The sequence below is a fragment of the Mycteria americana genome, chromosome 1 (genome assembly GCF_035582795.1).
Source record: "Mycteria americana isolate JAX WOST 10 ecotype Jacksonville Zoo and Gardens chromosome 1, USCA_MyAme_1.0, whole genome shotgun sequence".
Classification (NCBI taxonomy): Eukaryota; Metazoa; Chordata; class Aves; order Ciconiiformes; family Ciconiidae; genus Mycteria; species Mycteria americana.
Genome location: NC_134365.1, coordinates 219,664,105 through 219,679,013, shown reverse-complemented (window position 1 = coordinate 219,679,013; position 14,909 = coordinate 219,664,105). Strand labels below are relative to the sequence as shown.

Below are 14,909 nucleotides of genomic sequence, written 5' to 3'. Positions count from 1 at the left end.
ACTCATTTAGGTTAGATTTAATTCAGGTAACTGCTATCTGATGTGCTGTGCAGATTGCATAAATGTTCATGCTGATGCAAGGGAACACAAAAAAGAGCAGGATCATTTTTCAATTGCAGTAATAGTTTAGGAGCATGATTGCATAATGCCGGTGTGAAGTTTAAAACACTTAAAAGCTATTTCAGTAGGAAACCCTTCAATAATAAGAAAGTTGTGAGTATCTTCTGTCCAGGATTGAAGGGCCTTTTCTCCTCCAGATTGATTTCACCAAACAGAAGCATGTGCGTGCTGAAACTCCTTCTTAGGGTTCTGAACAAGCAAAATCAGAATGTTATAATGGCAGTATTAGAAATAAATTAACCATGGTACCTACTTCTAAATGGCTACTTCTGACTGAAGCTTCTGTTGATACTGCATCATTTGAATCACTCTACCAGCATGGTATGGCTGTTACCTTCTAAATGTGTATATATTTGCATATGAGCTTTCCTAATGAAATGAATGCAATGACTTTGCATAAAGTTAACTTACAGAAGTCTGCCGGATGATGTTTTTTATGTTGAGACTAATTTTTAAGTGATTTCTATATAACGGAAAGAAAATTATCTTAATTATTTCCAAAAACCAACAATATTACTAGAAGCCCATTATGTTTAAAGAAAATTAGTTTACATTACTACTTAATTGGAAATTCCAAAAATTAGCTTCTGTTGTAGAGTACAGAAATCACCAAAACCTTTTTTTTTTTTCCTGCAGAGTAGCCTTTGAAGTGTACATACATAATTGGTATGCTGGTGATTTTGTATCTTAAATAATCCTCCAGATTATCCAGTTCTTGTTCACCGTATATTTCCAAGTGTGTCTGTCTATTGACATTGAATGGGGATTATATAATGTATTAGTAGTGTTGTACATATAATCTGTATTCTCTGGATAAATTACTCTTAAAGGAATTTTGTGTGTTCGTGTGGATTTTTTAATTGCTTTTTCCCCCCGCTGTGTCTTTAAGGTCAGCTGGATGTGAAATCCAGGATTTTGTATCACATAATAGTGGTTGTAAAATAACCTCTTTAATTGTGCTGTTTAAGTACGATTGTGTACTCCTGCAGGTTTCCTGCTATTAAAAGTTTATTTGCAAGAGAATATTTGAAGTCTGAAATGCTTTCGTGACTCTTACTACTATTATATTCTCTTGCAAGTCTTACAGCCCCATTGTTGTTGGGATAACCTGTCTGTAAAAACTAAAAGGACATCAGGTTAATCCTGTAGAGGTGTTTTTGTGTATCTGTATCCATGCTCCCTTTGAGACATGCTGAAATTCGCAGTGACAGGATGAAAAACAAGATGCTTTCGTCTAGGGCTTGCCTACAGTTCTGGAGAACTGGGAGGCAAAGGTGGGGAATAACGTAAGTCTTGCACGCTGTATGAGAGAGGTCCTCAGACTGTGAGTGCACACCGAGTATGCAGTGCTAGTGACCGACATCACGCAGCTTAACTCCAACCCTAAGTTGGCGTAAGGCGGCATCCTGCCTCCTCCCTCACGGTTAGTTTTTTGCAAATGAAAGTTAGCAATGTCTATGATGATATTCAAGGGTTATCAGACCCAATTCGCATTGCATTTTGCCTATTTTTGGGTTTTTTTTTTTATGATTCCAATTCAAAGAATGCTGATTTTCCTAAGTTTTGTAGCAGGTCTTCAGTATGAGGAAATCCAGAGGGCTGCTAGCTTTGCAGCACTGTCCTTTCATGTGAGGGTGTTGGTTGTGTCAGGGTCTGCCCAAATGACGTGGTTTTGTGCACAAGCGTAGCTTTCCAAATGACCCATACTAAGCGATTTACACCTAGCAGTCTGTATTCTGGCCTACAGCTACTTCCCTCCTTGCATAGGAAAGCAGCCTTTTAAATTACAAGCAACTGCTCTGAGTCCAGTCCTTGCTTCCACCTGAGCCGCTGCAGTTTCTGAAGCAGTCAGCCAGCCCAAGCAGATAATTACAGCCTACTGTGCTGCTCGGTGGGCAGCACATGCTAACGGAAAGACAAGACATTTATATCCCCATAAAGGAGGTAAGGTGAGGGAATCAGTCATCTTTTATTTTCCCTATTTGCTTGCCCCAACCCAGGAGTGACAGGTTGTCTTTATTTGTCTGCACAAGCCTTGCTAACCACCGGTGTTAAGACCAACCTCTTAAAAAGTACATGAAGTTTTCCCAAACTTTCCGGGAAGGCTGCACAGTTGTTGTCCCACAAGTGTGAGGGACAGAGATGTTACTACTGATTGTGGTTTGCAAACTCGGCACCAGCTTGCTTTCCTTTTCCATTGCTGTTTTCACCCTACAACAATACTGTATGTTTAAGTAAACTTTGATTTGCAAGGTGTTTGGGGATCAATATAATTTCTTGAATTCAGGGCACAGCAAATGAACCAGAGCCTTCAAAAACAGTTTGGCATAAGGAGTTTATAAATGGTTGTATTGTTAGGAAAAACAAGGTCGGTGATTGTCCAGATAAGCAAATGCCTACTTTCATTGGCCATTAGTAATTATGATCGTTAACTGTTTATCCTGTTGTCTGTGGAGCTGCCTGTGTTGTCTGGTCTCCTGATCGAACACATCCTTTACAATTGATACGTTCACTCGCTTCCCCAGCATTTATATAGCCCATCTAGCTTTGTAAAAATACTTAGTCAAACTCAGGAGCAAATCGTTCACTGATGAGTTGTCTTGAACTTCGAAGCAATACACAGGCTGTTGATGGGTTAAAACTCGAGGGAGAACATGCAAGCTCCCCTAAAATACAACACAAATCAGGTCCTAGTGTGGCTGGATTCTGCTAAACGCTAATCTGGGATATGTTCGTTGAACTGCAGAAGTATGCTAGAGTTACCAATGGTTTGTAATATGCGTATGTGACCATAGATAAGGACACAAGTTGTGCAGTGGAGCGATAACTTTAATACTTTGCCTTATTCCCACGCCTTCTATTCTGAGAAGCATCTTTGCTTTCTTCCCAGCAAGTTTATACGTTCTTCACCCATACAGCACGCTACGAAGAGGATGGAGGTTTGCATTTGCCTCCCTAGATTGCAGAGGGTACCGACTTTAATTTGCTCTTTGATATGCTGCAGAATGACACAATGAAAGGGTTTGGGTTTTTTTTCATTATCTGAGGTTATATAATCAAGTTTTTGCCTCAGTGTAGCGAAGCGTTTAAGTAGGTGCTCAGCTCGATGCACGGTGGCGTTTTGATGGATTTAAGCCTTGCTGAATTTAGGTACTTTCAGCACTGAAGCTCTTACGATTTGTAAAATAAATACATATTTTGAATATAATATGTATTACTTATAATAGGGGGGAAAATCCTTTTTAACTGGCAACGCAAAGCGATCTTGAGTGAAAGCAGTTGAAATATCTTTGTGGATTTAAAAACAAATCGTCCTGGGTGACAATCCCTGTATCTGACAAGACTGTATATAAAAGGCTCCTCTGGCAAGCTGCCAGCGCTTAAACGTTGCTGAGGCTTCTGCTCTTATCTCAACCAGGAGAAAAAATGTGACGGGGAAAGCGTTTGAGGAGCAAGAGAGAGTTTAGGAGTGGTCTGAGGGCGATAGAATGAAATTAAAATAGAGATGCTTATGTCAGGAAAGCGTATCGAGTCGCTGAATGACCTCTTAAGAGGAGTGGAAACTCGATTGGTTAGGCCATTTAACTCGGAAACAAAAAAAGACCAAGAAATAATTTAACTTCTGTTAGAATCTAGGCTATTTCTGTCTTATGCAAGACATGGAAGATACTTTAAACCATCTTCTAATTCCCTAAAAATTTAAATTACCTACAATATTGCATTCATCTTAGTATAAAACTGTAGTGGGTTTCTTCTTTCCTCAATTGCTGGCAGGCTAATACAAATAATATATTTTTTTTCCTTGATTTCCCAATTTTACTTCTGAAATTACCAATGTAAGACTCTTGGAAGCTGAAAATTCACCGTTTATGGCAGAAAGGAGGCAGCTGCAGTAGCTCTGCAAGGTTCTCATCTAGTACCAAGCTGATGTGCCTCTCTTCTACCCCGGAAAGGCTGCTCTGAAGAAAAAGAATTATTTCGGAGCCTGTATCGCAATCGGGTTGTAGCGATGCGCGTGGAGATGCAGTTAATAATCCAGAGAGAACCGCAGCGAGGCTGCTGTGCTGGTTTCGAAGGGCTGAGAAGCATGGCTTTGTCCTGGTGACCTGGGCTGCATACCAATCGCTTTCTCCACGTGAAAATCCCTCCTCCTCCCTTGGGCCATCGCACCGCTGATGCTTCCAAGATACAGCTCATTGTCTTCCCCCTTCCATTGTCTTAGGGGATAGAAGGAAGTGTGGTGAGACATAGATTATTCTGTAAGTGCCCAGAAAGTTTAATTAGACCAGTGCCTGGAATTGATGAGAATTGTATTATTTAAGCTGATGGGGATCTGAGGATGTCAGGTCGTAGAGAACATAATACAAAGTAGGAGTGCTTGATGGTCACTATATTTCTTTCCCTTACTGGAAGGAGGAACAAATTTTGCTTAAATATATATAATTGAGCAAATTCTTAAAAAGAATACCCAGCAGTATGCTGTTATAAATAATAATGTGTGGCTTTTGTATGTCACCGTCTGCCATTAGGTTTTAAAATGCTTTATAAAAGTGGGAAATGGAGGCACAAGTGAGGTGATACAACTTGTCCAGGGTTGCTCAGCAGGTCACCATCAGATGAGGAATACTGCAGGTCCTGATGAGTCCCAGTTTCATCTCTGCTGGCTGTAACAGCAAAGCTAACGGTGAGCTTTTGTTAACACATTTAGAGCTAAGGTACCAGCCTAGTATCGCCAAGCTACAAAAATTCAGTGATTTACTGCTTGAAGCTGTTTTAATGATGTGAGTTCTTAGGCTGCCCCAACTGCAAAATAAAATGGATTATTACAAACTACTCTTTCCTTGTGGTTTTTTACACTGTTGAGCGTTGCCTCCTTAGGAAATGACAAAACGTTGCTGCTATCGACAAGTTTCTCTCTTGTTTTGCTTTCGGAACAGTCAGAAAGTGCTCTGTAATTTTGGGCTTGCTTAACCGATGACTCAGAGTCCGAGGATGTAGGTAATGAGAACTAAGAAAGTGATTAACATCTGGAAGGCAACTAAAGCTAGAAAAAACACTGGCATTTTCACATTCTGCATTTTCTTCCTTCACCCACAATGAATTAACTTATTTTATATGAATTTACTGAGAAAACTTGACCTGTGGGACACTTAGCCATGTTTCTATATTAATGAAGTAAGGCTAAACCATATTGTCTTTATTTTCATTTTTTTTTAGTATATAACTGGAACATTGACATTTTGTTCCTCAGACATAAATAAATGCTGTCAAGTCTCGGCCTCCTTCGGGTGACCTCCCTGGATCAGGCTAGAAGATCCAAGCTGGCTCCGTGCAGTCATTCTGAATCCAAATAACCTTAATTTAGTCTTACGGAAAGATCCGTGCTGCTCCTGGGACCAGTGAGGGCTGTACAGCAGAGAAGTGATTTTTGTGTGATGGGAGACTTGACTCAAGAAGACCCTCCCGACCAGAGCCTGCTGGGCTCAGGGGGAGCTCTGCTGCATCTGCTGGGACTCATCTCTGCTCCTCTGCAGGGACAACCTTGGTGGATCCATCCAAGTTGATCAACCACTTCAGAGCTCTGGCCTTGGTTCAGGTTATTTATGCTTTTCAGGACTCATTATTTATGTGGTTTGGGTTTTTTTTTTTTTCTTTGTCCATGGTATCTCAGCCCTCCCATTTTTATGGGTAATAGAGAATTGATTGTAGATGGATCCGAAGTAAATGGCAACAGTGCTGCCATAACTACAAGCAGAATTTGGCCTTCGGACTTTCTGGACCTCTCTCGCATATTTCCAAGTCTGCGTCTTCATCCTTAATAAAAATACGAAGTATTCTTGGAAATCGTCTTACGACATCTGTAGAAGTGCAGCAATTGCAGATTCAGACACTTCATACGTAACTGGCTCATTTTTTCCATCTCTCTTCTTGTCTGTGTGCCGAAGGAAATGAAGCATATACCATTTCCTTGAGTACATACATATGCACGTATGGGAGTGTCGGTGTCTGTCTGTCCACCTTGCCCGTAACAACTTTTGATCCCATTGGCTAGTTTCATCCACATTTGAAAAAAAATTAAAGATCTAAAAAACCCAAACAAATTGATCTAATTAAGTTTAATGAATATAGCTGCTCAGCAGGGCTGAGAAAATGTATTTGTCCTCTCTCCGAGCTGCGTTGTTAGCAGAGATTTCACGGGAGAGCATGTATGAGAACAGAGCGCACTAATAAACGCACAAACCCGGAGAAAACGTTCAGCTAAAATCTACCCCTTAGTAGATAAATTTTCTTAAAAAAAGAGGGTTTGGTTTGCTCACGGAGTGATTTATTCTACAAATATAAGGGCCAGCTGTTAAACACTTCAGATGCAATAAAACTGATACTCTGCTAGAGCATCACAGTTACAACTGACGAATAAACCTCAAAAAGGTTATTTTATTCTGGTAAGCTGCGAGGCTGTCCTGCCTCTTCCTATTGACCAGAGTAATCCAACTAAAAGACGCTTTTCCAGATCAGTTCGCGGCGGTGTCTCTGACCTGCAAAGGAAAACTTCAACTTCTGGCACTACTAACCTGGTCTGCATCTTCCTCAGTTTTGTGCAAAGCTTAGGACATTTATTTAAATCAGGTAATATCATGCAGAGATGATGCTACTTGCCTTCAGCCGGTTTTTGTTTAGAAGGCATTAAAAAAGAAGGAAAATCGTTCTAGCTCTCCTTTACTGTTCAGCATAATTGTTTTCAAGTACTTGAGATTTATACCGCTGTGAAGAACAATAGGAAATTGCAAGTGAGAAAATGTTCATCAGTGATCAGAGGGAAGAAACATTTTTATCTATAGGTAGGTGGAAATAACAGCACTGGCGGATCTGGAAGTAGGTGTTGCGATTCAACGCACACCATCCATCCGCCTTGTCTTCACCTCAGCAAACGTCCAGCTGTTTCTGGCATTTTGAAAGCAAACTATAAAACAAGATTTTCTGGGAGAGAGCAGAATAAGGAAGAGCCCTGCCCTCCTCTTCATCAAACCGTCCGTCCCCAGGGCACCCGTTTGTTTTGCAAAATCAGAAAGCGTGCAAAATGAAGCGTGGAAAACAAGTGCCTGCAGCAAAAATGAAGCCCTGTGAGATGGAGATCCGACAGCAAAAGCTCATCCTGAAGGGGCTTTAGTACGATTTTCCAGCGATTGCCTTGCAGTTTTATGGATCAGATATTTTTTGCTTTCTCGCAGCAGCACGCAGCCACAGACAGACAGATGCATTGTTTTTAAGCTTCAGCTGCACCCCAGAGATATTTTCTATTTCTAATCTGATCTAAGGACTTTTAAAGAGGTATAATTACTGCTTTTCTTGGAAATCTGCGGAAAAAAAGTTATAATCGCTGTTATATATAAAATAGCTGCCAGGCCCAGGGCACCGAAATCGGCGCTGGCGGCTTTTGGGAGTAGGTGGTTGCTCTGCTCCCCGATGAATTACGAATACTTATTACGAAAAACCCCGAAGCATGCGAGTGTGGCTTTAGGGCGTGGATTTCACGACCTTATTGTTTGCACAAAAGCCTGGAGACTACAGCCCCTACGCGGCACCGCGCGTAACCGGTGCCGGTTTTAAGTCAGAAAGCTGGCAACGGCCAGATGACGTCAGGGCTGATGTCAACCCTGCCAGATTTCTTTGCAGAAGCAGCGGTCAGTCGTTAATGCCTAAAGTTTAGGGGTATGTGGGATGCGTTTAAACCACGCCGCGCTTGCAGCGGTTTCACGCAACGGCGGTGCAGCGCGCCCCAGCCCCGGCGGACAACGCGCGCGGCTTTTTGTCCCCTCTCCCCGCCCGTACCCGGCCGCCGGGCCATGGCGGGACGGCCGGCGCCGCTTCCCACCGCGTCGACACACAGCGAGAGGACTACAACTCCCGGGCATGCCCTGCGCCGCCGCGCATGCGCGACGCTCCCCCCGCGCCATCTTGGCACCCGCTTCTTCCATCTCCTCACTCGCGGAGGGTGGTGGGTGGGGGGAGCGGGGACTACAACTCCCGGCGTGCACCGCGGCGGTCGCGCATGGGTAGTGTGTCCCGCCGCCATCTTGGCCCGGGGAAGCGCTGCCGCCGCCGCCGCCGCCACCGCCACTAAACAAACCCGAGAGCGGCACCGGGCGGGAGGAGGGGCCCTGCCGCCGAGGAGCCTTTCGATGTGCCAGGCACGGCCGGGCAGGTGGGTCCCGCTCCCCGGCAGCGCCGCCGCGCCTCCCCGCCTTGCCTGGGGCGCTCCCCCTCGGGGAGAGGGGCAGCTCCTCTTCCCTGGACGGCGGGGACCCGCCGCCCCCTGACGGGCCCGGGCCCGCGGGCAGCGCCCCGTCCCCCGCCTGCAGGCCGCCGGCGCTGCCTCTCCGCCCGGCGCGGGGAAGCGGCCGCCGCCCGCTCCCTCCCTCCCTCCCTCCCTTCCCTCCCTCCCTCCTGCCCCCCGAGCCCGGCGGGGACCCAGCGCCGCTGGCTCCCGCCCGTCCCCCGCGCCGAGGGCCGGGGAGTCCCCGGGTGGCGGCCGCCTCCGGGCGCCCTTGTGGGAGATCCTCCCTCCTTCCAGCCCCGCTCTGGAAGGTGCGACGGCGCCGGGGCTTTTGTTCCCGGTGCCCGCCGCCCGCCCCCCGCTGTGCCGTTCCCTGCCCGGGGAGCGCGGCGCGGCCGCGGGCTGGCACAAACCGGCTGGCCCCGCTCGCCTCCGGCTCCTCTTTTTCCTTTATTATCCTCGTTGCAACGGGGAGATGCGCCCTCCTTCCCCGCCACCCCCGGAATCTCGCCGCGATGCGATCGGGCGAGGGGGTGTTCCCGTGTTTGGGTTTTTTTGGGGGCGGGTGTTGGTACGTGGAAAGCAAATTTTCACGGTGTTTTTGCCATTCTGTCATATAATAGGCTAGTGCTAAATGCATTCCCCGGGGGGAAGGGGGGGCGTGCGGTTAGCTGGAAGAGTTCTTATAATAGGTGCTCTGTGCATAAAGAGAGGGAGGAGACTTGAACATCAATTCGGAGAGCGTTTCGGCGTGAAAAAAGGCTGAAGAAGGAGATGGGAAACTCGGTAAAAAGGCTTGGGTGATGGATCTGAGCAAGAGAGTATAGGAAGTCCCTGCCCTTGTGAAACTGCTGAATTCCTGCATGGCAAAGCATGCCATTACAAAGGTTGGAGCAGGGATGGGAGCGAATGTGTCGGTGGAGTTGCGAGCAGGCTGAGGAGAGTTTACATTAATCGGCTTGGGAAATCAATAAACGATGGACTTGCACTTACTGCATTTATATTCCTTTTTCAGCGAGGCTGAGCTCTGTGGGAGCACAAACACAAGGGAAAGATGCCTGTGGTGTGGCCAACTCTTCTGGATCTCAGCAGAGATGAATGCAAGAGGATCCTTCGCAAACTGGGTACAGTAAGATACAATTTGTGGGTCGGTATGTTTGCCCTTTTAAGATTTGCCCGCCTGCCGCTTCCATGAAATACTTTAATATGTCTACAGGCAACTTACAAGTCATTTCCTGCATTTTGCATGTGTCATTGGTTTGACAGCCCTGGCTTAAAATGATGTTTGGCAGATGCTCTCTGCCTGAGCAAAATGAATAGAGCAGAATTGTTTTGGTTTGGTAGAATCTCTCATGGATGTCCTGGTCCGTCTCTGCCTCGATGTTGCAGTGTTGCATTGCTGTTCTTTTTATGACTATTAACATGCAACGGGATACTCTGTGAGAGGAGGGGTCTTCGTTTGTCTTTCAGTTCTGTATTAAGACACTTTTCTGTACCAAAAAAATAATGGAACCTGGTTTAATTGACACAGTTGGACTGAGTAATTTTTTGCATTGTTTCAAATGTATTTCAATATCTGAGACCCCTGCCCAGTAGATACATATTGGGAGATTTTTTTGCACTCTGTCCTTGTAAATACATGTGTACAAGGAGACATGCTTTTGTATTTTGGAAGGTAATAAAAATACTTGCTCTTTCCTTGCATCTACTTTTGGCTACCACAGGAGAATCCTTTGTTAGCCCGTTGAGCTGGACTTGTGCAGTCGTTTTTGAGTTCTTAGAGATGAATGTATTTTTATTTAGTTAAGGAATTTTTGCCAGTTAAATGATATGTAACATAAAAAGGGGAAAAAAACCCTTAGATTCCTTTTCAGACTTTCTTCTGAGTAGAGTCATCTAAGAGATGATGTCAGGAAGAAAGTTGAGGCTGCCTCTAACTTCCTGTGACAGTCAAGTCACAGCTTTTCTTGTTCTTGTTTTACGTGAACGTTAAAAGACGATGTGCTGTACTTCTTCACCCTGCCAAGGTTCTTGTACGTTATGAAGCCATCCACTTTATTTTCTGAGAGTTGAGAATTAATTTTCCCTCGCTTTGCCCTTTTTATTTCATTTCTGGGGAATCTGGGATTTGCATTCCGTTGAAACAGACATTGACGCAGATGTTGCACACGACATTGCAACTAAGCTGTACGTGCATTAAGGTGACAGCCCTAGGTCTCAAGCAAGGCTCAAGAAGTACGAAAACTAGGAGAAAGTGCAGGATGCCGAAAGATTTGGACCGGATCTGTGCTACTAAATTTTGTTAACGTAGCTCTGCTGGCTAGGAGCATGGAAAAAAAAACTTCCCAGCCCAGCTGACGGCGGTGTGCTGGCAGAACCCTGCTGGTGCAGCTGAGCCAAACAGAACTGCAGCTACACCTCCTTCAATGACATAACCTAGGCTGACAGGAAAAAAAATAAAAAAATAAATTTTTTTTTTTTTTTTTTTGCTGGCATGAGCTGTGTCCCCACAAGGGGGCCCTGCCAATGTAACGGGATCAGAGCCTGTAGCAGCCGTGTCTCTTCTAGGGTAGAGAAGAGAAGCTCTCAGTTCAAACAGACGCACCATGAGACTGGAGAGGGAAAGAGCACGGGCAGTGGGAGCGAATGGCTGTCTAACAGTCATATCTGGCAATATTCATCTCCTTACAGAGTCCCGCTTTTCCAGCTCTCAGCCCAACACCTTGCTTGGTTGACCCTTCAGCCAGTAGCGGGGTAATCCATAACGAGTGAAATGCAGTGGTGTAGGTGAGGCTGAAATGCATCCTGAGTGTGCAATGCCTAGCGTTGTTCTGCGGCGTTCATGGTGTATAACTGAGTAAGAGGATGATGGTAGCACCTTACACTTGAAATGATGATATTTATTTGTGAAACCTATTTTGGCCGTTTGATGTGTTTCGTGTTGGAAAGAGAGCACACCACTTGGTGATTGCTACATAGGCATAAGGGTGAGGAAGCTAGTTATAGCTGCTCTGTAATCTTTACTAGCTTCTAAAAAGCCAGAATGTGCATTTTTAAAGCTCTAGTGTAGAGGATCTCTATTAAAAATGCAGAAAGAAAAAAAAAAAAATCTGTCCTTGCTAAATAATTATACGGTTGTGTCTGAGAATTACTTTATGTTGTTAACAGAGGAAGAAAATTAGTATCTTAAATATTGTAACATGGTTGTCTAAATAAATGTTGATATTAGTAATAACCATTGCATTAATTAGCAAATGTTTTATAACTGAAGCTGTAAATGCTTCTGTAGGTCACTCAGCATCCCTGTGCAGGCCACGTAGTTAAACAAAGCGACTCTGCTTTGTGTTTTGTCTTCTTAATCAGGACAGGAGAGCAAGACTTCTTTTCAGCACAATTCCTTGATTTGATTTGTAAATTAGCTCTTTGGAATCCTAATCTGAAAGCTTTTCAGAATAGCATCAGTCTTTCTTTTGCAGCAAACTTCAGAGGTGTTAGGTTTTGGCCTGCCTCTTTTATTCTTGCTTTTGGTTAACTGGGATCTGTTGTGGGGTTGGTTTGGTTGGCTGCTGAAAGGCACCTATGTAAATATCGAAAGAATTTGTTTTTCTGGTTTAAAGCAGGAGTTTCAGTAACGTTTCCTTAAACTGCCTGAGCTTAGAATAGCAAGTCATTCTTCGGCAAATAGTAGACTCCATTATTTGCATTAGGTGTATTTTCACCCTGCTTAGTAGGACAAAATTCAGAAGTTTCAGTAGCCTTTAACTATTCTATTTTTTAAAACGCCGATGGCATGACATTTACATAGGTCACCTGGAATTATAAATTTACGTTAAATCAGAGTTGTATTTTTGTGAGTTAATCTTCGTGATGGCTCTGCATTTAAGAATAGCTGGATTGTTTCTTTTGTGTTGAGCAGGTTTAATTCAGTGTGTCGCATTCTTTTCAGATTCAAGCAGTTGTACATATCTAGTAAATGGGCATAAAAGATAATGATGATCGTATTTAACAAACTAGAGCTGATGTTCTCTGTGCTAATTAAGAAGAGGATTAGGAAAAAATAAGTTGCTCTTTTGGTAGTGTATTTCTTTGTCAAGCCAAGCTTTTCCATGGAACTTTTAATAATGATATGTTTTAAAGATTTTCTTCTCCTGTTTCTAGACAATTCTGAGCTACTCTCCAAATTTGGGGACTGTTTCTTCAAGCTTTCTGGCTGAACTGTCAGTTCAGAGAGAGCTTGAAATATTTGGTTGGGTTTATAAACTAGATAATCCTCTATGATGATACAATTATTTCATAGAAAAGCTGTATGCTGCAGAGTAATTGAGTGAGAGCGTTCTAAATGATCAATCTCTTTTGAAAAGCACTAAATAATTGAAAGGCATGTTCCTTTTAATGATTTTGAAAATTAATAGAATACTGTCAGTAATACTGAAAATAACATATTTTTTTTTCCTTTGCTGTGAGCATTAAATAGAAATACTATTTGCTCTAATTCTTCAGAACTGGAGGCATATGCAGGTGTCATCAGTGCCTTACGTGCACAGGGAGACCTTACGAAAGAGAAGAAGGATCTTCTTGGAGAACTCTCTAAAGTGCTTAGGTAACCTTGACCTTTTTAAAATAAGAACCAATGACCTGTTTTCTTTTAAGGTATCGCGTGCTTTTTCTATCACTAGTATCACACAGCAGATCTTAATTTAGAGAAGTAATTCTCCATCTTGTGGAGGTTTGATTCCTATTCTGCTTTGAGTTTTTAGTAAGGAAAACAACTGTGCTTCTGTGGTTGGAACTTTACTGTTTTGTTGGTGTTTTGGGAGATACCGAGTGTTAGAATCATTACAGCTAGCTCATGAGTGTATGCTAGCTTGGAGTTTTGTCAAGGTAGGACTTCAAGGTCTTTAGGCCCAAGTTATATCAAGAAAGAATGCTGCATGTTCTGTGTACATTTTTCTGCTGTGTGCTTTGATTTATTTAAATTTATTGCGCTCATTAGGAGGTTGGATTCTAGCTGTTTTGCAGGGGTACCCTGTGAACAGTAATGTTCTTTTTATTCTTCAGTAGTATTTTTGAACAATAATACATTCATTCTTTCTCACTGTGACAGAAAAAGTTAAGTGACAATCTCTTAAATGTAAATGCCTGTTCCCTTTTGTCTCTTGAGTAGATTATTCATGTTTCGTTTTAGCTAGAAGTTTTAGATAAATGTTCATGTCTCCATCTGACTAAAATATATTGCTATTTTTTTAAATAGTATTTCAACAGAGCGACATCGTGCTGAAGTTCGGAGAGCAGTAAATGATGAACGACTAACGACTATCGCACACAAGTAAGTTATAGGTCATTTTCTACGTGATTTCCAAAGGTACCCTTTGGAAAATCCATTATGCCTTAACTGAATGATAGAACTTTGAAGATTGATGGTGTTTTAAAGAACAGTAGTTCAAACAGTGTATGGATGAAGGAATTACTGTATCAGATTTACATCAGAGAACTAGAAACCGTTATTTAGTACCATTGCATCTTGGATCTGAAGGCATCCCACTCGCTGTACAAGTACAATATAAGAAACAGTCTTTTGTCATCAAGAGCTTTCTGTAAGATAGACCAGAAGAAACAGAGAGTAGAGAAAATAGAGAAATCCATAAGCAGGATGAACATGTTTGCTTTGTTATTTTTTGTTTCACCTTTAATTTTATTTAAATCCCTTTGGAAAGGTTGTATTAAGAGGGACTTAACTACATAGAAAGACAAAGACTGGCAGAGATTAGTGGAAAACAGTCAACGCAGAGGGGGGAAAAAAATGGTCGGAGTAAAAGAACTGCAGCAAGCGAACTGATGACATCAGTGTCCACTGTTCTCTGCTTGATGCAGCCGCTGTGCTGGCATCAACTGGGCTGGTTCCTCCTTGCGTTTGCTTTTGCAAGCTCCACTTGATCTTGAGGGGTGGAGAGGAGCAAGAGGGCAAGTGCTTATATATCTTTGATAGTTACTTAACAGTCTTACTATTAAGAGCTGAATTGTAAGGGTATTTTTCTTCCTTTTTCTGTGTTATAACCATTGATTTTTTAAGTTTGACTCCTGTAGCTTAGGTGTTATGGGGAGAAAAAAAGGAAATCATACAAATAGCAGGCCGCTTGGAGTTAGCAATTGTCTGATCTGAGACTCGCCAAAATCAGCATACTGTTTTAGTGCTGCAGAAGGACATTTAACATTTTAGTGTTTTAATATTCAAGTTTAAAGAGTTAGAAATAGGCTGTTTACCAAACAAAAGCCATCAAGTTCCTTACGCTTCTTTAAAGAAAGGGGAAAAAAAAAAAAAGAAAAGTAAGCATTTAATTGTCAAATCGGGATTCTTTTCTTGAATCAGGTTTCCTTTTCAAGTAGTAGTTCTGTTTTTAGCATTTTACAGAACAAACATAAAGTTTGTCCTGAGGTGTTGAACTTCAAACGAATGAGATATTATAATCCAGAGAAAGTGCAATTGTGAAGTGCTGCATCTCTTTATTTTTACTGT

General features: G+C 42.9%; 1 protein-coding gene across 28 annotated transcripts in view; it reads left to right on the top strand.

Moving 5' to 3' along the window:
- Nucleotides 1-8,166: 8,166 nt before the first annotated feature.
- The window catches only part of EMSY (EMSY transcriptional repressor, BRCA2 interacting), a 42,325-nt gene continuing 35,582 nt past the window's right edge, over nucleotides 8,167-14,909 (top strand). For 10 of the 28 annotated variants that reach the window (XM_075491275.1, XM_075491264.1, XM_075491280.1 and 7 more), the window contains exons 1-4: nucleotides 8,167-8,323; nucleotides 9,411-9,519; nucleotides 12,860-12,995; nucleotides 13,647-13,721. In XM_075491275.1, the coding sequence (XP_075347390.1) occupies nucleotides 9,450-9,519; nucleotides 12,860-12,995; nucleotides 13,647-13,721 (281 nt within the window). In that variant the 5' untranslated portion in view covers nucleotides 8,167-8,323; nucleotides 9,411-9,449. Of the gene's footprint in view, nucleotides 8,324-8,763; nucleotides 8,967-9,109; nucleotides 9,283-9,410; nucleotides 9,547-12,859; nucleotides 12,996-13,646; nucleotides 13,722-14,909 lie in introns of those variants that run through there. The other 18 variants (XM_075491290.1, XM_075491286.1, XM_075491289.1 and 15 more) reach the window with 13 other exon arrangements.